At 51.2% G+C, this 24,578-nt stretch overlaps 1 protein-coding gene across 3 annotated transcripts in view; it reads right to left on the bottom strand.

The window, feature by feature from the left end:
• Nucleotides 1-792: 792 nt before the first annotated feature.
• Nucleotides 793-24,578, bottom strand: part of VGLL1 (vestigial like family member 1) — a 34,486-nt gene continuing 10,700 nt past the window's right edge. The window contains exons 1-5 of one of the 3 annotated variants that reach the window (XM_085007400.1): nt 22,709-22,894; nt 17,940-18,166; nt 9,046-9,465; nt 6,884-7,092; nt 793-4,877 (exon numbers count right to left, since the gene is read on the bottom strand). In XM_085007400.1, coding sequence (XP_084863526.1) covers nt 4,815-4,877; nt 6,884-7,092; nt 9,046-9,465; nt 17,940-18,141 — 894 coding nt within the window. In that variant the 5' untranslated portion in view covers nt 18,142-18,166; nt 22,709-22,894 and the 3' untranslated portion in view covers nt 793-4,814. Of the gene's footprint in view, nt 4,878-6,883; nt 7,093-9,045; nt 9,466-17,939; nt 18,167-22,708; nt 22,895-24,578 lie in introns of those variants that run through there. The other 2 variants (XM_021079892.2, XM_085007401.1) reach the window with 2 other exon arrangements.

Genomic DNA, 24,578 nt, shown 5'->3' with positions numbered 1-24,578 from the left:
AGAGAGGGAGGCCTTTTCTTCCCTCTTGTACTTGGGAGCGTTGAGGACGGCTTTCTGCTTTCTTCCAGAGACAGCTTCCAGGCGGAGGGATTTACAGGGAAATATTATCAGATTACCCAGCCTGCATGAAAGGCCAGCCCACTTGGAGTCATTTCTTCTTGTCCCTAAATAGCATATTAAGAGTTCGATTCTGATGGTACATGTTATCTTCCAACACAGACGAGGCTTTCTGCAGCGAGCCAAGATACACACGCACTTGTGTAATTATGCATCACAAGTGCTAGAACCAGCCTCGACCCTGAGTTTTCCCCAACCATCTACCTTAAGAAGAACATGGCTTTTGAAGGTAAATAACTTTGAGAGAAAATGTACTTGCTGAGCGGTTGTTGTTTTTTTTTTTTTTTTTCTCCTCTTACTAAATCTCAGAAACATATGTAATACACTGGAAAAACCTGAGACAGGAGAATTACTGTATTACTGCCAAAGTGACCAGTTCACTCATGCCAGAGCTGTGGTCTCTATTTATATAGCAGAGGGGAGGACAAAATAGCTAAGAGCCACCTTGACGGTAACCCTTGGTAAGTATTATGGTGGAGAGGAAAGAGCTCTGAAGTCAGAGACCTTGGCTTAGCTCTGGCCCTGCTGGTGGCTGTGTGATCTTGGGCAGGTCATTGGCCAACTCTAAGCCTCGGTATCCACAGGTATCATGTGAAGAGAATGATATCAATCCCAGGTTGCCAGGAAGTTTGCATGAGATCACGGACATGAAAGAACTCGGGATGAAGAATAGCATAAGCCAGAGATGTCATTTTATTATTCACCCTCTGAGCTGTTACATGGGAGCAAGTGGGGTGTGCATATGGGGGACGCTGGCGGCAGAGGCTTCGGGGCTTGTCGGGGGTTAAGTACTGAGCTCACGCTGGACCCCAGGCTGTCTACCAGATTGGAGAGATGAATGGGTTTGGGAAAATCTGTCATTTTATCTGGGACTATCTGCAAGGAGATCCTGCTGCTGTGTCTCGGAGCCAGCCTTGCCTTTCACCTCCAATTCGTGTAAAAGATGCTGTGGGCGGCCGCATGTGTGGCCTCAGCGGTTCTGTGCTGAACAGAAAGTTACTATTTCCCAGATGTCATCGACAGTGGAAGAGCTACAGTAAAGGTTCTGAGCCACTGCTGAAGCCTTAAAGGCACGGATGTGCGCCTGTGGGGTGTCAGATGCCAGGCTCCTTCTCCCGAGAGTGAGAGCAGCCAGGAACTCAGGGAATTGCATCTCAGAAATGTTCTGGATACAGAACTTACTCTAGGCCCCACTTGGGCTGGGAGAGTTTGCTTCCTAATGTGCAGAAAGTTAGTTCTTAGATTGCTCAGCAATTCCATTTGCAACCATCACTTTTTCGGAGTGGAAGAATCCAATTTTCCAAGTGAAAGTATCTCCTTCATCACGATCAGCCTGAGACCCTTTCAGCTTCCTTCCAGACTTGGAGGATGCAGAGTGCCCAGCCTCAAGCTACTCTCAATGGGTCTTGCCCACCCCATTTCCATTTTGCTTTGGGTAGAGGAAAGAGGGAAATTGCCCATGGTCTGGGGTCAAGGCTAGGACACTTCAGGTGGAAGGGTGGGACAACCCCATTGGGTACCACAGGCTCACTTGATGTGGACGATACTGAAGGAGAGTAAGGGCGCTGACTTCTGAGTAGGAGGGCAATGGGTGCAAAGGGTCAGCTGGACCCTGGACAGCTCTTTAACCATCTTCCATGCTCAGGATTCACTTAACAAGTTAAAAAAAAAAAACCTGCCACAGGGCACGGGTGCCAAGGAAGAGAAGTATTGAATTTCGGGGAGAACAGCAACTTGCTCCGGACTCGGCACTCTTTCGTGGCACAAAGAGAAAAGGACGGTGAAGTCTCTGGACTCGCGGATTCGCAGGAGGAAACCATAGGCAGGTTCGCAAAAGGGAATTCTCATCTTCAGACCAAGCTTCAGTAAAAGAACAAATCTTTTCTTCTCTCTGGAGCCCGGCTTTCTGAAAAATAGGATAAGTGTGATCAGGAAGAAGTTGGCTTGGGATCCTAGGAGCCCAGGTTTGAATTCTGACTTCACCGTTCCTAGCTCTGTGACTTTGGGCAATGACCTAGCCATCTAAGCCCCACTTTCCTCATCTGTTAAAAGGGAATATTCACGATACCTTCCTCCCAAGATTCTGGTAAGGATTACCTAAGTTAAATACATGTAAAGGGTTAGAAGAGTGCCTGGGACATACAAGCTCAATAAATGTTAGGTCTTATTTGGTTAAAGAGGCAGTGACTTTGCATGTAGCAGAGTGGAATTATTGTCTGGTCACCCTGCAGCTTAGCTTAGCTTAGTGGCTAAGACTAGGGACACAGGAAATTGACACTGGCACTTAGCTTGACTTTGGAAGAGTTACTTAAACTCTATTTTCCCATTTGTGAACGAGGCTAAAAACACCACCCATGGGAGTTCCCTTGTGGTGCATGGGGTTAAGGACCTGGCATTGTCACTGCCACAGCTCAGGTTGGTACTGTGGCATGGGTTCAATCCCTGGCCAGGGAACTTCAGTAAGCCGGGGGTGCGGCCCCCCAAAAAACAATCAAATGAACACCCCCTCCCCAAATCCAGCACCTGTGTTGTGGGGAGCTACTAGTTCTTATTTTGTCTCACTTCCATGATTCTGGTCATTCTCCTCACCTTCTAATGACTTTCACATCATGCCACCTCTGTCAGCTATTCACTGTGGTCACGTGTTGGACCTTGTCATCACCTACACAGGTGGCACTCTCTAACCATCACCTCCCAGGGTCGTTGGCTTAAGTAGTCTTATCACTGCATTTCTATATAACCCAATCCCCCAATCCACCAACCTTCAGTACCTGTCACCTTCCATCTGCTTCCATATCCTTCTTCGAGCAGCTTAGATACCATGGGACCTGGTTATCATCCTTCTCTTGCAAATCCCCTCAACTCCTTTTCCTCTTTCTCCACCCACATACTCACTTGGCAAAACCTCAACCTTGGATGAGCCTCTCCTTTTGCCTTCTCTGTGCATCACACCAACCCAGCAGCACTGGCGAAAATCACACGCAGGTGCAAACTATGACATTTAGAGTGGAGAAGCAATGAGGTCCTACTGCACAGCACAGGGAACTCTAGCCAATCCTTATGATAGAACACGATGGAATATGAGAAAAAGAATGTGTACATATGTATGAGTGGGTCACTTTGCTGTACAGCACAAATGGGCACAACACTGTAAATCCACTATACTGTAATTTTTAAAAAGTAATACATAAAAAAGTAATACATAATGGCAAAAAAAAAGAAAAAAAATGAAAATCACATGAGCCAGCTGATGGTTTTCAATTAAACTCCTGACCTCAGCCTTCAGGTGGGCACTCTGAAGTCCTGCTTGTGTCTGCCCACAGCCGACTTGCTTCCCTGGTGCCCAAGAAGACTCGTGCCTACTCTGCCACTCTCCTCAGCAGCCCATCCATTCTCACGCCCCGCTGATGATCTCGCTCCATAGTTAATTGAGGAAGTAGAAGTCATCTGATTAGTATGCTTCGGACTCCCCCCACACACAAGCCTGCCAAGCCATTTGCATCTGTGTCCTTATTCTTTTGTCCGCTTTCAGTGGTAGAATGTCCCCTCCTCCTAGCAGATGTCATAGCTTCCCTGCGTCCTTTCTCTATTCCCAATGACTTCACCCACGACGCCATCCTCCTCCTCCGTCGTTGGTCTCTTCGTCTTTGTCTAGGCTCTAGTTCTTTTTTTTTTAAAGACCTTCTCCACCCCACTAGTCTCTTTAGCTAACACCTCATTTTTGTTCACTCTGCCCCATGCTAAGCTTCTCCAAGAAGCTGCTGACTCCATGGTCTCTGCTGCCTCGTCTCCCATTCCCTCTTCAACGCACCCAGCCTGCCTTCCATCCACATGCTATACCTGCTCTTCACCAGGGTCTCAAAATCTGATGCCACATCTGATAGAAATGTGTCTGGCCCTCTCTTCCTTGACCTCTTGGAAGCCTCTGAGCCAGCTGATCACTTTCTGTGTTTGGAAATATTCTCCTCTTTCGGTTTCGGAAAGGCCACGCTCCCGGCTCGCCTCCCACGGGGACCGCGCCGTCTCACTGGGCCGCGCCACGGCCCAGCTTCTACGTACCGGCGCACACCAAGACTCTGTCCTCTGCCCAACTCTCTTCTCTGCCCAGGGCATCATTCAATGGCTTTAAACGTCATTTGTATATGGCTCGATCTGGAACGTTTACCCCAGCCCCCCTTCGTGACCTCCATAGCGACACACACAACTGTGGAGAGGTGTCCATCGCCAAGGCCTCGGGACTGAACACGGCCCAGAGTTGTGTTCCGAACGATCTTCTTCAGCACATGGACCAGTCTCCACCCAGTTGCTCCAGCAGGAAATGGAAGAGCTCACTGCCCCCCCCCCAATAGATCTAAATCCATCTACTTCGCTCGGCTTCCCGCGCCGCCGTCTGACCCAGGCTGCCGTCTCCGGCTTCTGGGCTCCCCTGGTCCCTGTCTTTCTGCAGTCTCTCCTCTCCACGGCAGCTTCTGTGGCCTCTTAGCCTACAGATATTTTGTTTTTTCCTTTTTCCCCCCAAGTGGACTCTATCTTCCCCCCTAGACTAGAAACTCTCTGAGAGCAGGGACCAAGGCAGTGTTATACACGACTGTGTTTATAGCTGGATGAATGAAAGAGCCCTGGGTCTGGCAAAGAGCAATCTCCGTGTTACTACCTGAGACGCTGAAACAATGTGCAATGAATCAGTGTCTGTTTCTTCACATAAAAAACCAAATCAAATTCATGGAGGTCCCGTTGTGGCACAGTGGAAATGAATCCGACTAGGAACCATGAGGACGCAGGTTTGATCCCTGTCCTTGCTCAGAGGGTTAAGGATCCGGCGTTGCCATGAGCTGTGGTGTAGGTTGAAGACGTGGCTTGGATCCGGCATTGCTGTGGCTGTGGTGTAGGCCAGCGGCTGCAGCTCCGATTCGACCCCTAGCCTGGGAACCTCCATATGTGGAGGGAGCGGCCCTAAAAAGACAAAAGACAAAAAAAAAAAAAAAAATCAAATTCATGAAACATTTTGCACTGTAAGTTTTGAAGACTCACCTCCACCCTCCCGGTGGTGCCTGCCTCATGGGGTGTGCAAGCGCACGAGGGGACTGGGCCATGCTGCAGGGGCGGGAGGAGGCTCCTGGTCATTTTATTCAGAGCCCTAGGACCTTACCCCCCTCCCAGTCCCCACATCTTGCTGCCTCCCTCTGCCCAGAGCCACAGCGGCAGGATAGGTGAGGGGGCTGTTGGCATAGCCCGATACCCACTCCCCACCCTGTCACCTCCTCTCTGCGTGGCAACCTCATCCCCTTGCCCCTTGCATGCTTTCCAAGCCTTCAGCACCCCCGCCCCTTACTGGGGATGCAGAGTGGACCTGTGGACAGTGAAATGCTAATCTTCACTGTGTTAAATTGGAATTGGTTTTGATGGTTTACGTTTAGTGGAATTGATGGTTCTGACAATAGTATGACACTGTGAAGGCTGCTGTGCGATGTGAAGGCAAGTCCTTCCGCCTTTCTGAGACTCAGTCTACTCATCTACAAAATGGGGAGAGTCATCCATTCATTCATTCCCTATGTCCTGCCCACCTCTCACATAAGGCATCTAGGACGTCCTCACCCATGTACCACAAGGTCATTGTGGGGACTGAGCAGGTGGCAGAGTGTGGTATCTAGCCCGTTGCCACCACCCATGCATGTCATTGCTGCTATTTGGGGGCCCCTGAACAATTTAAAGCATTGGGGTTTTAGTAATTCTAAGGCTTACAATGTAAAAATGTATGAATTCTTGCAAAGTACTTGAGGGACTTTATAATCCTGAATTGGCACAGCTCAACCCCTTGGGCAGAGGCTTCCATGAAGCCTGCAAGAGCCACCCCTAAGATTCTGGGTTTTTGGGGGGCCTACACCACAGCCACAGCAACGCGGGATCCAAGCCGCTTCTGCCACCTACACCACAGCTCACGGCAATGCCGGATCCTTGACGCATTGATCAAGGCCAGGGATCGAACCCGCAACCTCATGGTTCCTAGTCGGATTCATTTCCTCTGCGCCACAGTGGGAACTCCCCACCCTAAGGCTCTTGAATCAGCCCTAAATCTAGCTGCTCGCTTGGGCACGGCCAAACAAAATCATTTGTACTCGATCGGCAGAGAGACGTTCACCCCGTCCTTTTTCAATGCTCTTTTATGGTGCCCAGCATGTGCTCACTTATTCCTTCGACACTTATGTGCTGAGCTCTGTGCCAGGTACGGCTGAGCTAGGGGGCGGGGGGGGGGGGTGCTGGGGGCGCACCCCTCTGTCTTGGCCATCATGGAGCTGACATGCTCCTGAGGCCTGTGTGCGGTGCTCACGCTGACCCCACACCAAAGCGTAACCAGCCACACGGGGCCGTGGCCGCCCTTGCTTTGGTGCTTCTCAAACACAGCGGGAGCAGAGCCCAAAGCACCCGCGCGTCCTCCTCAACGGCACTTCTTGCTGCCTCTCTGTGCCGGTCTTAGTGGGGCTACTTTCCGTTCGAACGGAAATCCTAAGTATTTACATACACTATTTCATTTAATCCCCACAGAAATCCAACAACGTGGGCACGATTTTGATCCTCATCTTACAAATGACAACATCTGGGAAAGAGCAAGCTAATCCCCGTGACTTTGCTCCTTTTCCTGCGTCGCCTTGGTTACCGCGCTGAAATCCAGCTCAGGTTAAAGAACTCAGTAGAGTTGTTTTAACAGCAAAGTAAGAAAATGGGCCAAACATTTCCCGAGATGCCAAGCACATGGGCTCTTTGAGACTAAACGGAAACAAATTCTAAGGGCAAAAATCCTAAATTTTAGAAACGAGGGCCATTTCAGTGGCTGGGGATCCTGGTTTTTACACAAGCTTCTCAAGTTTGTTCTCAGGATGCAGAGACGTGTTATCAGAGGCAGAGGCAGGTACTTACTTTCGGCTGCAAGGCTGGCACCAGCAGATCCACCATCTGGGGGGAAATAGATTTTCTTAACTGGAAAGGAAGAAAATACAATTGGAAATGAAATCTGGGGCTGGGTTACCAAGTGCCCAGGAGCACCCCAGGGACCCCAAGTCGCTGCCCCTCAGACATGTGACATTTTCTTTTATCAGATGCTGCAAAAACAGGTGAGCTTCTGTTTCTAAGGCCCTTTGGGTTTTGTCCCCAGGGGTCACTGACTTCCTCAAAGATGCATGACCTCTGTCACGGATCAGTATGAAGATACCAGCTTTAGTAAAAGGGGGCGAAGGGTTTGCAGCAGTTGAGACTTGAGTGGTCAACATTTGTTTGCGAACATATCTAGAGCTTTCAGGAATAAGATAACGTCTGCATTATGGTTTTGCTACCATGTGCCTGGCATATAGTAGGCGCTCACTAAATATTTGCTGAATTGGATTTGAACTGCGTCAGCTTATGTCTGGGAGGCGATGATTTGAGCCACATGTGTTCTAACCAACTGTCGAGACAGGGCTCTGCCGTGTGTACGCGCGAGCATATATCCACCGACTGTTGGCCTAATTTTCCCTCTGAATCCAGGAGAAGATTTTTGGAAAAAAAAAAAAAAAAGAGTATGGGGTGGGACTTTTCATAGGTTTCCCAAGCACGACATTTTTTTATGATTTACACTTAAGTACATTTCCTAATCAAACTCTGGTGATGACAGAGTGGAGTTTTAATGGGAAATTTGTTTTTGTCATGAGGATGGATGCCAGCGCCTGACTTAGGTAGGCCATGTCCAGCAGGCTCTTTGTGTGCTATATATACTTAGTTCAGAAGTAAAGGCAGCTTTGGCGTTCCCGTCATGGCTCAGCGGTTAACAAACCCGACTAGCATCCATGAGGACGCAGGTTCGATCCCTGACCTTGCTCCATGGGTTAAGGACCCAGCATTGCCGTGAGCTGTGGTGTAGGTTGCACACACGGCTCGGATCCCGTGTTGCTGTGACCCTGGCGTAGGCCGGCAGCTGTAGCTCTGATTGGACCCCTAGCCTGGGAACTTCCATACGCCGTGGGTGCAGCCCTAAAAAAACAAACAAAAACAACAACAACAACAAAAAAGCAAAGGCAGCTTCTAGCAAGTTCTTTCAGGCAAGGAACACTAGAACCACAGATATATATGGAACAGGCAGCTGTCAAAGAAAATTCCTCCAGGGTGCAGAAGGCCAAAGGATGCAGACTTGGCCCCACGAAACTATTAACTATTACTACCGATATTTCGTGTGAAAGGCCAATCTTACAGCAGAGGGGCTTGCTCTTTGGGTGAAAGTACACCCAGGCCAATTCTTCCCCATCCGTTTACAAAGAAGGGGGTCTTGCTTTTCTATGGGTATTTTGAATCTAGTAGGTGCTGATTCAATATCTGTTGGGTGAGTGAGTCAATGAAATGGTGAACGAGCCTTAAGGACTTTTCCCTTGGGGGAGGGGGGCGGTCAGGGAGCAGAAGCCCCAGACAGCCAGCACTGCCACGGTCTCCAGGCAGCAAGGGGGCTGCCTCCACAGCTGCCCTGTGTTGGCTGGCCCAGGAGTCTGGCATTGTGGCCAGTTGCCAACCTGTTGGGAGGATAGAGTTTGGAGCCTGCAGGTACATCACAGAGTTCTGTTTGCACGTGGATGACTTGCTGGCTCACAGTGAGGTGAATGCGGTACCCTAAGATGTTAGGCAGCAGCCTGTCATTTTTCTAGGGTGAGTCCAAGTCGGCAGACCGGGGTGGCTATTCTGGGCCAGGTGCATCTGGCTAGTTTTCTCTGTAAGCCTTTAGTCATTAAAAAGGGAGGGTCGGCGCAGCCTAGAGAAGATATACTGACGGCTTCAGCAGAACATCCTGCCCTCCAGAAGCCCCGGGTCTGGAGGAGTACCGATTAATCTCGGCACCCCATCTCTGGCCAACTGACTCTCAACCACAACCCATCGAGGCGATCCTCCAAGTACTCGGAGGCGTTTCCTTACAGGGGGCTGAGCTGGGAGGCAGGTTCAAGAGCAATCCGGTGCTTCCGACGGTCTGGGCAGAGCTGCCGGTCTCCCACGAGGCAGATTCCTGAGGATGCGCAAGGCATCTCTCTTGCTGGAGCAGACTCAGGAGAGGCTCATATTTCCCATCGGGCTGGGGCTCTGGAACCAAGTGCCCAGTGGAGAAGGCATGAGGGTAGCCAGGCTCTGGGAAGCTGGGGCTGGCGAGGGAGGAGAAATGCCGCAGCTCGCTGGGCTGAACGGAGGGGCTCCCGGTCAGAGACAGTGGGTACTGATCCACCGCCAGGGGACCAGATCCGCTCAAGCTGCAGCTGGCGGCACCATTTGCAAAAGATGCTTCCGGCTGTGGCTTTGTCCACGGAGAAGAGAAACGCCACTGATTTGGAGGCATGGCACTATCTGGGAAGGAAAGATTTAGAAGATAGATTTATTTATTGCTTTCAAAATGGGATTAGCTTCATCTGTTTCTGGTTGATATATACTATTTTTAATGTGAAAAATATAGAAAATGTAAAAAAAAAATTACCCTAAGCATAATATCCAGAGACTGCTGTTGTCTACCTTTAGGTGTAACTTCTTTGTAGATTTTGTGTCTATTTGTGTGTGCATTGTCATATCATATATTGTTTTTGAGGTCACTTTCCTGTTACCGAAATATCTGAAACATCCTCCCATAGCAATGAGCAGAGCCAACACCAGCTTTTTAAATGGCTGCATAGGATCCCATCAAAAGGCAGCAGCGTGACTAGCAAGCATGGTGCCCGGGCAGCTTGGTTATTTCCATTTTTTCAATATTAGCGTTGGGGGAGTTCCCATCGTGGCTCAGCAGAAACGAATCTGACTAGTATCCATGAGGACGCAGGTTTGAGCCCTGGCCTTGCTCAGTGGGTTAAGGATCCAGCATTGCCATGAGCTGCAGCGGAGGTTGCAGACACAGCTCGGATCCTGTGTTGCTGTGGCTGTGGTGTAGGCCGGCGGCTGTAGCTCCGATTCGACCCCTAGCCTGGGAACCTCCACATGCCATAGATGCAGCCCTAAAAAAAATAGCGATAACAAAAAAATTAGCATTGGGACGACCACCTTCATACACACCTCTTTGTATACCCTCCCCCTTTTTTTTGCCGTGTCCACTGCATGCAGAAATTCCCAAGCCAGGGATCGAACCTGTGCCATAGCAATGACCTGAGCCACAGGAGTGACAATCCTGGCTCCCCAACTCGCTGAGCCACTAGGGAACTCCAACATCTTTGTACCTTGTCCACCTTGCTCCTTAAGGAAACTTTTCTAAAAGTAGAATTACTTAAAGGTGATTGGTGCTTGTTTGTTGCCCTTGTTTGGCTTTATTTTATAGCTGGTGTTTGGCATACACTGAACAGGTGGACTCCACAGAATTTCATAAAGGGTTTAACACTTGCCTGCGTGACACAAGTCTACAGGTTGAAAGCCCACTTACAAGCCTTCCTCTTTTTTTTTTTTTTTTTTTTTTTTTTGCCTTTTTAGGGCCGCACCCATGGCATTTGGAAGTTCCCAGGCTAGGGGTCCAATTGGAACTGCAGCTGCCAGCCACTGCCACAGCCACAGTCATGCCAGGTCCCAGCAGCATCTGCAACCTACACCACAGCTCACGGCAATGCTGGATCCTTAACCCACTGAGCAGGGCTGGGGATCAAACCCACATCCTCATGGATATTAGTCAGGTTCGTTACCTCTGAACCACAACAGAAACTCAGAAACCCCATTTTCAAGGGGGGGAGCTGGGGCATGAGGATGTTAAGAGACCAAGTTAGCAAAGCAGATCCACCAAGGAGGGAGCTGAGCTGGAGGCATCAGTGATGGAAAGGAAGTGGTGGCAAAAGCAAAACGCTCGAGGTCAAGTGGTGACTCAGTGTCTTCTCGCCAAGATCTCGTGGACGAGCTTGCGGGAATGGAGTCTCTTTTGGTCTCAGAGACACTATTCAAATGATGCCATTAACAGCTGCTGAATCGGAGCACTCGAAAAGTTGAGGGCCGCTCACGACACGAACGGATGTTTTCCCCATTCTCAGCACCCATCAGCCAAGGGAGAGATGGGGGCGAGCGCTCTGGCAGATGGTGCCTAAAGCCTGGAGGTTCTCATCGGCCAAGATAATGAAGGGGCCGTGGGTGTGGAGACAGAGGAAGGCTGGAGGGCTGAAGAGGCCGTCTGTCTGGTCCCCTTCCCCTCCTCGCGCGCCTCTCCCGGCTCTCGAGTGTTCGATTTGCCTGGCTTCTGTACAAGATCAAAAGGTCTGAGTGGGAGTTCCCGTCGTGGCTCAGTGGTTAGCGAATCCGACTAGGAACCATGAGGTTGCGGGTTCGGTCCCTGACCTTGCTCAGTGGGTTAACGATCCGGCGTTGCCGTGAGCTGTGGTATAGATTGCAGACACGGCTCGGATCCCGAGTTGCTGTGGCTCTGGCGTAGGCCGGTGGATACAGCTCCGATTCGCCCCCTAGCCTGGGAACCTCCATATGCCGCGGGAGCGGCCCAAGAAATAGCAAAAAAAAAAAAAAAAAGTCTGAGTGGTCTGCCCACGGCTTTTCATGCGGCACAGACAATGAGGGCCAAACAAGCTCCCATCTACACCGCACAGACATTCTGGCCAACCTTTCCCTGGCTCACAGCCAGCAACAGCCAGTGTGGCCTCTTCCAGTGAAGCCAAGGGCAAAGAAACACATATCGATATTTGTTCCTGGGGGAGTTCCCGCTGTGGCTCAGCGGAAATGAGCCCAACTCGTATGAGGATGCGGGTTCAATCCCTGGCCCCACTCAGTGGGTTAAGGATCTGGTGTTGCCACAAGCTACGGTGTAGCTCGCAGACGCGGCTCAGATCCCGCATTGCTGTGGCTGTGGCATAGGCCAGCACCTGCAGCTCCTCTTAGACCCCTGGCCTGGGAACTTCATATGCCACAGGTGTGGCCCTAAAAAGCAAAACTAAATTAAAAAATTAAATTAAAATATTAAAAAAAATAGAGAATAAAAGATTTGTTCCTGGGGCTGATTGCTGCTTTTGAAAACTGTTATCTCTGGGCTAATACGATTCAGGGCGCTGTGCAGCATAGAGTGGCTGAGCTGGCTAATCACTGCCCGCGCTTCCTGAATGAGGGTGCTGCATGTCCTAAGGCTAAATGCGAAGCAATGAGAAGTCTCTGACAACTGGACCGTTGCCAGCTGAACTGGCCTTCCAGACCTCGTGCATATGACCGAGGTTTTGGATGCAGGAAATGTGGAAGGCAGGGCCCCAGCATGTTTTGAATATCTCTTTTAAAAACCTGTTGCCTTTCCAGAATTATCTGACTGAAGCATTAAGGGGAGTAGGCGGTGTGCCCCTGTCCAAGGTCCTGTTTGGTCCCTGAGTGCAGCGGGGCACAGTTTGGATGGGAGCACGGGGGGAGGCCCAAAGTGTCCCACTCCAGAATTCACAGCAACCCGAGAGTGGGGACTGGGTGGCCCGGGGAGGCTACAGAGCAGGCTTGGGTGTGGCAGCCGGTGGAACGAGACCCTGGGTTTTGGTGGGCTTCTTTCTCAGGCTTCTTGGGCAAAGTGCTCCAGCAACCGTGCCCAACTACCCTGTGAGCCGGCGAAGGTATAAGTTAAACCGTAGCCTGGACAGGCTCAAGGCTGCTGAAATCCCCAATGCCCTTTTTAAAGGGAGATAATTCGAAGATGCTTTCAGCTTGTGTTTTCTTTTCTACAAGTAGGGCCCGTATACATTATACATGAGTCAATAAAAAAATAACTCTGATTTGGGAAAAGCAGCCAGGAGATTCGACGGCATTTCCCGGCCACACGGGTCCCAGTGTTCGGCCTGACAGAGCACCCTTAGATGGGAGCCCGTGAAAGGGAGCCTGTTCTCCGCAAGGCTTAGCCGGGGCCTCACTGGGGCCAGGGGGCCTGGGACTGGCCTGCAGGGGTTGGGCAGGTGCTAATGGTCAGCGATGAAGAGCCACTTTATAGATGTCCTGCCACTGTCGAAGCTGCGACCATCTCCTCTAACGCTTCCAGCGGGAGCCCCTGGGGACCTGTCTTCTCTCGGGGCCCTCTCCCTGGAGGCAGCAGAGCTGAGGAGAGCCTTGACTCCTAACTGTGATAAGACAGGCCTTGAAGAAGGCAGCCTGTCACTTGACAATCATTTGCTCAGTGCACAGCCCACTCTGCCAGGGCGACATGAGCAGACATGGAAACAGGGCCGCGGCCATGCAGCAGAAGGCCCTGCACAGCTATGAAGCTGACAGTGAGCCTGAGGTTTCGCAGGCAGACCCTCGTTTCCCCTGTAGCCAGACACAAACACGCCCAGCCTTCCCACCCCCACCCCAGAAACGGCTCCCGCCCACATGGCTGGCATGCACTATGTGCCACTTGACATGCGGGACAGCGTTGGTTCCTCCTATAGGTCGATCGCCCTCGGTTTGGCAGACGAGGAAACAGAGGCCCAGACGGATGACCTGGAGCCCTGAGATCACGCGGTTAATTGATGGTGGTGGAGCTGGCGCGGCCCCAGGATGCCTGGTTCAAAAGCCAGACACCAGAGGATCCTCTCTCTACAGGGACTCCATCTGTGACAGACATCGGCACCCTGGGAGCCAAGTCACAATTTCACGCATGCACGCGATATTTCTGGAGCGCCTACCCGGCGGCAGGCATCGAGCTGGGTACTCGGAAAACAGCACCTAACCGACCGAGTCCCTGCTGCCCCAGAAGTCAGAGTCGAGGCGAGTGAGAGGAGACAAGAACGAAACACAGAAATATATCATATGCCCTGTGAGGACACATGCTAAGGAGAAGTAAGAGGGGGTGAGACAGAGAGTGACAGGATGGGGGCTTCTATTTTTAAAGTGGATTGTTCAGCGAAGGCCTCTCTGAAGGGCTGACATGCGGATGGAGACTCGAATGATGAGAGAGGAAGTCATGCAGTTATCTGGGGAGAGAGCATTTCAGGCAGAAGGGAGAGGAAGTGCAAAGGGCCTGAGGCAGGATTGTCCCTGGCGTGTTCTACAAAGAGCGAGCAGGCTAGACTGGAGGCAAGGAGCCGGAAATGCTAGGTTACAAGATTAGAAAAATAACAGGGGCCAAGAGGATGCTGGGCCCCCTGAGACTTCAGATTTGATTCCAAGTGTGATGAGAAGCTATTAGAAGGCTTTAAACACAAAAATGATTTTCATTTTAATGGCATTAGTCTTCCTGCTACCTTGAGAACAGACTGAGCAAGGGCAGAAGCAGGGAGACCGATGAAGAGGCTACTGCAAAAATCCAGTGCTGCGGGGCAAGGACACGATGGCTTCTCAGACCAAGGGGGTAGCAGTGGAGGTGAGGAGACTCGCTTAGAGCTTGCATATATTTTCAAAGTAGAACTTACAGAATTGTTCAAAGGATGGGATGTGGGGTATGGATAGAGGGAGTCAGATGCTAGTTAATCGGAAGGATGCAGCTGCCATTTATGGACACAGGGAGAGTACGGACAGAGCAGGGTGGGGGTGGGGAAGGGGGGGATAAGAGTTCAGCTTGGGACCTGTTCGGGTTGAGAGCCCTATGAGCTATGTGAGGTGATGGTATCAAGTAGGCAGCTGCGTATAGGTCTGAAACCCAGTCTAGAGCTATGCCTTGGGATTGGGCAGCATATAGATGGTATTTAAGAACAAGAGACTGGACGAGATCCCCAGGGACTGAGGGTAGAGGGAGAAATTGTCTGAAATGGAAGTCCCGGGGCCCTCAAATGTTTAAAGAGTTGAAGAATGGGGAAAAAAAAAAAAAAGGAGTTCCCGCTGTGGTGTGGTAGGTTAAGAATCCCACTGCAACGGCTCAGGTCACTGCAGAGGCATGGGTTTGATCTCTGGCCCAGTACAGTGGGTTAAGGATCCAGCACTGCTGCAGCAGCTTGGACTCAATTCCTGTTGCAGGTGTGGCCATTAAAAAAAAAGAGAGTTGGGAGTTCCCATTGTGGTGAAGCAGAAACGAATCCGACTAGGAACCATGAGGGTGTGGGTTCGATCCCTGGCCTCGCTCAGTGGGTTAAGGATCCGGCATTGCCATGGGCTGTGGTGTAGGTCGAAGACGAGGCTCGGATCCCAAGTGGCTGTGGCTGTGGCATAGGCTGGCAGCTCCAGCTCTGATTGGACCCTAGCCTGGGAACCTCCATATGCCATGGGTGCGGCCCTAAAAAAAAAATAAAAACAAAGACGAAAACGACAAAAGACCAAAAAAAAAAAAAAAGAGTTGAAGAGGACTTCCAGCAAGAGAGACTGAGAAGGGATGGTAGGCAGGGGCTATAGGGGGAAAACCCTGAGCGTGTGATAGTGTGGAATCCGCGTGAAGGAGATACTTGCAAGGGGGGAGGGCAAAGCCACTGCAGCCACTGCTGCGATGGGTCACATTAGATGACACCAGAGAAGGACCCTTTGCCTTGGAAAGTAGAGGTCCCAGCTAACCTGGATAAAAGTGGTTTTGAGGAGTGGTGAGAAAGAACCCATAAGTAGAGTGGATTCAAGAGAGCAGGAGAGGAGTTCCCGCTGTGGGGCAATGGGACCGGCGGCGTCTCTGCAGCTCCAGGACGCAGGTTCAATCCCCGGCCCAGCACAGTGGGTTAAAAGATCTGGTGTTGCCACAGCTGTGGCATAGGCCACAACTGCGGCTCAGATCTGATCCCTGGCCTAGGAACTGCATCCGCCACAGGGCGGCCGAAAAAGAAAGAAAAAGCTAGAAAGCAGGAGAGGCGGGAAGTGGGCAGAGCGCGAGGACACGCTTACAAGCTTTACTGCAGAATGAAGCCCAGAAATGGGCCAAGAGGCCAAGGGTTGGTGTTATTTCAGGGTGGGTGTACCAGGCAAGCAGGCTGGAGGAAGCGAGACGCTAATGAATTGCTGGTGCTGACAAGGGAGTGACGAATAATCCAAACCAGCATGTTCTGAACTGACCCAGTCCAACAGCCAAAGTGGGCAGACTCGTCTCTGGGTTTTGACCCCGCTGAGGAGGAGCCGGTTAGATCCTCTGAATCCCGCTCACCACCTACCCTTTCCCCCAAGGACTCAACCTCAGCCATTCCTGCTTCTGCTCTGAAGTACTGAGCACACTTTGGACAGCACTGCCCTGCTTTCCACCGAGGCCCCAGCACCCAGGGCTTCCTTTAGCACCTGCTGCTACTACGCTCCCTTCTGCGTGTTTCCTGAACTCCCAAGAGTCTCTGAGAATCACGACACCTGACTGGAAAAGTTCCTTCTAGGACAGAAGTCAAAGCTGTAGCAGAAAATATAGCAAGTCCTTGTCCAGACCCAAAGAGTCTGGCCAGCCAGGGTGACGGCGTCTGAAACCAGGTGAGCTCGTCAGCCACAGGCAGGGGCCCCCTTGGAGGCCTGTACATCATCCAGTGGGACCAAGGCGACCCACACGCCAGCTCGGCCATAAATCCTCCAGACCCTGCTCTGTTTTCACGTTTCAAAGAGGTGACGAGAAGCTATTTCCGCGCACATCCAAGTGGCAAGGTGACCTCTCCACCTGGCACAGCAGGCACAATGCCAGGACCCAGGGGTACATTTGGGAGCCCAGGAAAATATTTGAAAACCACAAGAAAAATGAGTATAAAAATGATAATGAATATATAAAAATGAATCCACCCCAGATTAGATTTTTTTTTTTTGGTCTTTTTGTCTTCTTAGGGCTGTACCTGCAGTATATGGAGGTTCCCAGACTAGGGGTCAAATGGGAGCTGTGGCTGCCGGCCTATGCCACAGCCACAGCCACAGCAACTCGGGATCCGAGCTGCGTCTGGGACCTACACCACAGTTCATGGCAACACTGGATCCTTAACCCACTGAGCGAGGCCAGGGATCGAACCTGCATCCTCATGGATACTAGCCGGGTTCGTTAACCACTAAGCTACAACGGGAATTCCTAGATTTGTTTTTATACCAATGCAGTCACAAAATGTCCTTGTTCACTTGGAGGGAGGGGCCTGTGGAGGCGATCAGGTCCAGGGGCCAGGAAGGTCACAGGGCAGTGCTTGCCAGCTTCATTTTCACAGCTGTCTCCAGACCTGGATATTTCGATGAGCATCTTTTGACATAGCTCTCTTGAAGTAATTGTTTTGAGAAGAAAGGATGCTTATTTTTTTTTTTATAATTACCCAATAGTAGGAGTTCCCATTGTGGCTCGGTGGTAATGAACCCAACTAGTATCCATGAGGATGTGGGTTTAATCACTGGCCTCGCTCAAACGGTTAAGGATCCTTCATTGCCGTGAGCTGTGGTGTAGGTTGCAGATGTGGCTCAGATCTGGTGTTGCTGTGGCTGTGGTGTAGGCCGGCAGCTGCAGCTCCGATTCGACCCCTAGCCTGGCAACTTCCATATGCTGCAGGTGCAGCCCTGAAAAAGCAAAAAAAAAAAAAAAACAAAAACAAAACAAAAAAAAACACAAAAAACAAAAAACCAATAGGTGTGCAACAGGCACCCCTTTTGCTTTGAAGGGTTGGGAGAGGAATGAGGCAAGACCTTTCATCTGTCCCCCTCTGGCCCCACCCCTTCTCCCCAGAGCATTCCCTATTGATGGAGAGGCGGCCGGGCACAGGTACAGTGTGCTCCTGCCCTGTCAGCCCCTGGTAGCAGCAGCAGTGGTCCTGACAGCAATACTGATCATGGCGATAATAGTGAACAGTTGTGACCCTGGGTAGTGAGCCCAGCCTTTAAGACAATGGAAATAGGTAAACCAGTTCGCTTTAACAGTGAGAAAGGCGCGTGGCTTCTCACCAGACAGCGTGTTGCAAACTCAGCAGAGGTACACATGGTCTAAGAGGATCGAGGGCATGAGAATGGGTCTTTCCGTGAAGGCCTGATAGAAAATTCCAGCCCCTCCCTTGTGACGTGCTCACCATTCCTCAGGATCACATCCCCGCTGCGGCCGGAAGGGCTCAGTCCCTGGGGGCTCCTGACAGTGCCCAGCGCTCTGGAGAAGTGCTCATCCACCACGCTGCTGATGTCCCCTTGGAAATAGGTAAAAAGGACACAGCGGGAATTCCATTCAGTCTTGATGGGGCTCTGCCTCTGCACCGTGGTTTTCCTTACTTCTTCCATCGTCGCGCAAGGGGACAGGGGATAGCTGCGGACCAAACACAAAATGTCACTGGCACTCTTTCCAAGTGGCTCAGCGCTACTTTGGATGAGCGGCATCCTTAAGGGCAAGCAGTTTGCTCCCAAGGGCCAGGCTCTCTCTCTGGGACCCCAAGGGAAACAAGACAGCTCTACAACTAGATGAAGGGACCCTCTCTTACAAATGAGAAAAATTCTCTGGGAACATGGTTAGAAGAGCAGAGGAGTTCCCACTGTGGCTCAGGGGGTTAAGAAGCGACTGCAGTGGCACAGGTTCTAATTCTGGCCCGGCACAGTGGGTTAAGGATCTGGCGTTGCCTCAGCTGTCGTGTAGGTGGCAGCTGCCGCTTGGATAATCCCTGGCCCAGGAACTTCCATATGCCGTGGGTGCAGCTGAAATAAGCAAATAAAGTTCTCCCTCCCTTAAAAAAACAAAAAGCATCAGGAAATGGGGGAGAAAGAAGACTGAGGCCCAGAGTGGAGGAACTTGCATTCTATGGAAGTGCCTGCATTTCCCCGGAACTACGTGGAGATGCCCTTGGACAAGGGCACAAGCGCCCCAGCGGACTTGGCTAAGCGCCCCAGGGCAGTTTCAGGGTCCCTAAGAAGCATCTCCCGGATGCTGCCGTCTACATGCCATGGTGTCCCGCATGCACCCCATCCCACCCCCCATCTTAGAAACTAGCGGTTATAAACCACACCAGTCCCAAGGCCTCTAGACTGACATACTGTCAACCAAATGCAAAAGACACTCTTCACACTAATACGTTGCAGCAACATTGGGGAAAAGCCCCTGAAAAACTGTCGGATTGTTAGCTCTGCTCACTGCACTTCCTCTGGGTCTAGAACGGTGCCTGCAATCCAGCTCAAGAGTGAGCAATGCTGAATTGCCTTAAACTTAGCCTCCGTCGTGGGATCCTAGCTGTGGGCTCCCTGAGGCAGAGGCTGTCCTTTTGCACCCAGGACCTGGCACAGAGCGGGCACTGGAAACAGGCTGTGGCCTTCCTTTACTAGGAAGTAAGCGGGCTGGAGGCTTTATTACCTGTGGTCATCCAATCGGACTTGCCCTGCGCTCTGGCTAAAGATGCGTTGAATCTATTCATTCTGATGCATGTAATAAACATGGCTTGAATTTAATAGCCTGTCTCCCTCTCTAGTCTCTGAGATCCTTGAGGATGAGGGCCATTTCTTGGTCATTTTTTTTTATCCTTAGCACCCAACACTAAGTAAACAATGGCTGAGTAAGGGAATGCCGTTTCATGCAGAAAAACACAAGGGAGGAGTTCCCATCCTGTCTCAGTGGTTAACGAATCCAACTAGGAACCACAAGGTTGCAGGTTCGATCCCTGGCCTTGCTCAGTGGGTTAAGGATCCGGCATTGCCATGAGCTGTGGTGTGGGTTGCAGATGTGGCTTGGATCCCACCTGGCTGTGGTTCTGGCGTAGGCCGGCGGCTACAGCTCTGATCACACCCCTAGCCTGGGAACCTCCATGTGCCGCGGGAGCGGGCCAAGAAATGGCAAAAAGAAAAGAAAAAAGAAAAACACAAGGAATCACACCAATTAGGAGTCGGAGGACCTGGAGTTTTCCTTGGCTGCCTGTGGGACTTTGAAGGAATCACGGGGCCTCTTTGGGCTTCACATGCCTCTTGGATAAAATGAAGGCATGGAGGTATATGAAAATTTCGCAGCCTTCTTTTACGGCTCTGCTAGACGTGTCAGCAGATGATGATGGCAACATTAGGAGGGAATCCGGCTGCGAGCCGGGGACCCTTACTTAGAAGAAGGTCTCCTTTCAGCATCCTTCTAGCCCCAGTCACGGCTGGATTCTGTTGTCTGCAGAAGCCTTTGATGGAGCAAGTCAACCTGTTTCACCCAGGGTGACAGCCATGCACAACATGACAAATGAATCCACTCTATCCTCACTTCAAAACCCATGGTTAACATCCACTTTGAAAAATTGTTTGTCGCTTTTTTCTAAAGTTAAAGGTGTGCTTCCCATGTGAGCCAGCAACCCCTCTCGAGGTACACAGCACAACCAAGAGAAGCGAAAACAGATGTCCACCCGAAGATTCTACATGTGTGTTCCCCGCGGCCTCATTTGTAAGAGCCCCCAGAGTGGAAACAGCACAGATATCCACCACCAGGAGAACAAATAAACGAGCTGTGACATTCTCATACAATGGAATGTTCTTCAGCACTAAAGAGGCACAGGCTACTGATCCACCCAACGGCAAGGATGAATCACGAAAACATTAAGCTGAGTGACAAAAGCCAGACACAAGAGACCACATATTATATGATGCCATTTACATGAAACAGACACAAATAACCTATGGTGATAAAAGTCAGAACAGCGGTTGCCTGTGGCGTGGAGCTTGGGGAGGGGCGGGAGGGACCTCTCAGGGGTGTTGGAAATGTTTTCCACCGGCCGGGGGTGTGTGTGGGGGGGAGCGGTGTAAAGGTTACATGCGGATATCGACGTTTGTCAAAACTGATCAAGTTGTACACTTAAGACCTGTGCATTTCACTGAAGGTAGATGATTCCTCAGTGAAGAACCACATGATGTGTTCAGATACTTGAACTTGTAGAAATAAAGTGAAGACGTCAACCTTGAGTGAGTTATGGGAAAAATCACAGACAAGTGCTGGATGATGCTCTTACTCATATGTGGAATTTTCAAGAGCCAAACTTGTAAAAATAGAAAATAAAATGGTCATTCCCAGGGGATGGGAGGCAGGACAGCTGTCATGTAAGGGTACAAACTTGCAGTAAGTGACGAATAAGCCCTAGAGATCAAAGGCACAGTGCAGTGTATGCAGACAATACTGTATTATAGTTGTTGAACTTGCTGAGAGACTAGAACTTAATCATTTCCAACTACTCAAAAGAATGGATAATTATGCATCATGATAGAGGTGCTATTATCACTACAACATAGAAATGTGTCAGTGAACATACTGTATGCCTTAAATCTACACAACGCTATAGTCAAATATATTTCAAAAGATAGCAAATCAAATAAAGCAATGGCCTTAGGAGTTATAAAGTAATGAGAAATGTGGACGCGGTGTTTTTTGTAAAGCTGCAGTATAACAGAAGACCTACTGAATGCCAGAAGCTCCACGTATATTTGCTCCAATATTTACAACCCTAAGAGTAGGTCTTACTATTCCCATTTTACAGATGAGCAAACTTGGGCTTGGAGCAGGGAAATCAAGGGCCCAGGCTACGCGGCTAGGTGGGTGCAGAGGTGGGGTTGGAACGCAGGTGCCTCAATTCAACGTCTGTCTTTCCCATCATCCCTTTCTGACAACCTGATGGGACTAACAGTCCCGTCCCTTCCGTGGGACTCACGTCAGGACCCTGGCTCCCTGGAGGGCAGGCAGGCCGGCCTGCGTGTGCTGAAAGCCTCTACCTGCAAGGGCTGTTTAGCACCTGTGTGGGTTTTGCCCTGTTACCCTCTTGCCAGAGGCCACTGCTCTAGCTCAGGTTCGACCCAGCCTACCGTCCGTCTTTGCTAAGTCTCTCTGAAGCCACGAGAAGCAGCCGGCCAGACCCGTGGGACATCAGGGCCGTGAAGCACACTCCTAGCCGCCTTGGGCAGAGACCACAGGCCAAGTGGCCACAGCCGGGAAAGCCAAGAGCCCGAGCAGGTCAGAGCAACGCCTCGGCTCCCTCACCTGGCGGGCTCGGACTTTCCACAACTGCGGATCCCAAATAAACCACAACTCCTACCTCTGCCCCTCTTTTCCTCGCCGAACAGGTGGACACACCCTCAACAGACAGCCCTGGCTTTACATCTCTGGATCCAGTTCGCAGCAGTTCCCTGGGCGGTCCTCGGACCTCGGGGGAGAGGATCCGTATTTGAGGGCTATTCGAATTCTGAGAACTGTAATCTGGTTTAATCCTTTGCAGAACCGCATCTCACAGCACATCTGGAGAAATTGGAGCGGTTCTAGCTCCACCGGGGCCCGCCCCGGGGGTCTCTATTCAGGAGGGAATGGTCGGGGTGGGTCTGGTTTAGGAGGGGCCGCCGCAAAGCTGGGACGGAGAGGAGAGCGGGGTGGAAGAAAGGGTGGGACATTCCTGGACAAGATGTTTCTGGATCAGTGCCTGGCTTTGTAGTGAAAGCCTCTTGCAGAAGAAAAAACAAAAACCAGGGCCAAGCTTGGCCACCTGTGCCGTTCCAACCGCAAAACTCCAAAAGTCCACCGTGGTTTGCCGTTTCCCCAGCGCACTAAACATAAAGGCACCGAGTAGGCATCGAAATACCGCCGAGTCCTCCATGCAAATATTTTAACACGGAATCCGATCGCAGCGGTTTGGTCAGTCTGCCGACCTGGACATGCTTGCCACCTTTCTGTGAAATGGTACCCAGCACCCTGCGGGCCCGCGTGGGGCATCTGAGAGGTTGGCACAATGATGGCTTGCAACGAAAGCCCCAAAGGCTTCGGATCTCCCTGAGCAAAGGATGTGACGCCCCGGCCTCGATTCCTCCCCAGCTGAATTTCCATCCCTCCTGCCTCCCCAAAGCCTCCACCTTCTCTTACCTTAACTCTCGACCATCGGCTGAGACAGAGCAAGGCGAGCCACTGGGGCTGCGCAAAGAGGTGCGTCTCAAAGGCCAGAGCTGCCTGGCCCCCTTTAGAGCCGCTCAGTGCCGGCCCAAGAGGGACCCGGCGGTTCCGTGCCCTCCCCTCGCTACTCTCTAGCAGAGCCTAGACGAGGCATTTCCTGCTAGCTATCTATTAAGAATGTGGAAAATGTACTCCAACGAGTCAATCGGGTTGGGCTCCTGCAGGAATGAGGAAAATAGGTAGTTCTTTTCTATTTCTTTCTTTTTGCATTAAAAAAAAAAGCACTTAGCCATATTGTCTCTTCAGGTGGGCGGCCAACTGTTTGCCTGGAAACCACACACAGAGTAGGAGCGTCTAAAGCGGCAGTGGTGGGGCTGGGATCGACTGATGTGCCTAGCAGTCTTGGGAAGGGAGAGGATCAATTCGGCTGGTCACTCGTTTCTTCCTCTCTGCCCCGTGGGAAGAGAAGGGGAGCCCAGCTCCCTAGGGTTCTGGACTTTTCTCAGGCTTCCGTGGGCCCCCGGAGGGGTTGAGGGCTTCTCTGAATCTGCAATAGATGAGGCAGATCAGGAATCCACTGGATGGAGGTTTGGAGCAAAGAAGTCCCAAGCCTCATTTCGACAAATCTTCACTATTATGTCAATAAGTGGCAGCATCATTCAGACTCCAAAGCCTGGCTTTCTCCTTGGCTCCTCCCATTCTCTGTTTCTAGCATATTAATTTAACAGACATTTATTAAACACCTACTACATGCCAGGTGCTCTTCTGGGAGTTCTATACCATAGGGCACAAAACAGAGCAAACCCCTGTCTTTTCGGAATAAGCACACCCACATTTTGTGTGTGTGTGTGGTGGGGGTACATAGATGCGTGTGTGTCCCGTGGACTGTCAGGTGGAGTCAGTACTATAGCGAGAAGTGGAATCAGGGAAATGAAGGCGGGACAGGCAATAGGAAGTGTCTCATTTATACAGGGCGGTCTCGAAAGAATTTTCTGATAAGATGACCCTTGAGCAGCACCCTGAGGGAACACCCTGTTAACACCTGCTCTCCTGATACGGGGGGAGCCTCTGATGCAAAAGGTGAGATCACGCTTGGCCTGTTCACGGGTGGACGAGGAAGCTCACGTGGCTGGAAGGGGGAGCAAGGAGCGACAGGGCCACGGCACAGCGGGCCTCCCCGGCCACCCTTCGCCGGTGGACTTTTCCTCTAAGTGAGAAGGAAACCCGTTGCAGAGGTTGGAGCATCCACACATCTTGAAACGCAAATCCTTCCAGCGCATTCCTATCTGCCCTCCGTGGCCACCTGGTCCAAACCGCCATCGCCATCGCTCCTCCTCGGGTCCCCTGCCGCCTCACTGACTCTACTTCCATCATCTCTGATCTGTCATCCCAAGACATGCACAGTGAGCATCTGAGAATGTGCATTAAGTCCTGTCCCTCCTCGTTGACGAACTTCTAGTGGCTTCTTCCTGAAAACAGGAAACCTAGTGGCTTCTTCCGGGCCGGCTCCTGCCTTGTTCTCTGTCCTCATCCGTTACCACCTGTCCCCTTTGCTCCCCTCCAGCCCCCCTGACTCCGCACTGGGCCTCCAACAGGCTAAACACCTTGCTGTCTATTCAGGCTCCTCCACGCTCATCACCAGGGGCCCTCCCCACTCGCCCTCCCCTGCATTTAAACCTCGGCTCAGCCACTTCCTCCGAGAAGCCTTCCCTAACGGTCCCGTCCAAGCCAACCTGTCCTCTTCTCCTGCTTCCTAGTTCTCCGTGGCTCTTTCCACCGCTTGACGTCGTGTTGCAGTCAGTCACCCCTTCTAAAACCATGCCTGGAATAGAGTAGGGGCTTG

The sequence above is a fragment of the Sus scrofa genome, chromosome X, assembly GCF_054392235.1.
Source record: "Sus scrofa isolate SSC_HxYL_T2T_F1_AM1 chromosome X, Sscrofa_HxYL_maternal_Yorkshire_Landrace_v2.0, whole genome shotgun sequence".
Taxonomy (NCBI): domain Eukaryota; kingdom Metazoa; phylum Chordata; class Mammalia; order Artiodactyla; family Suidae; genus Sus; species Sus scrofa.
This window is presented reverse-complemented; position numbering and strand designations above follow the sequence as displayed.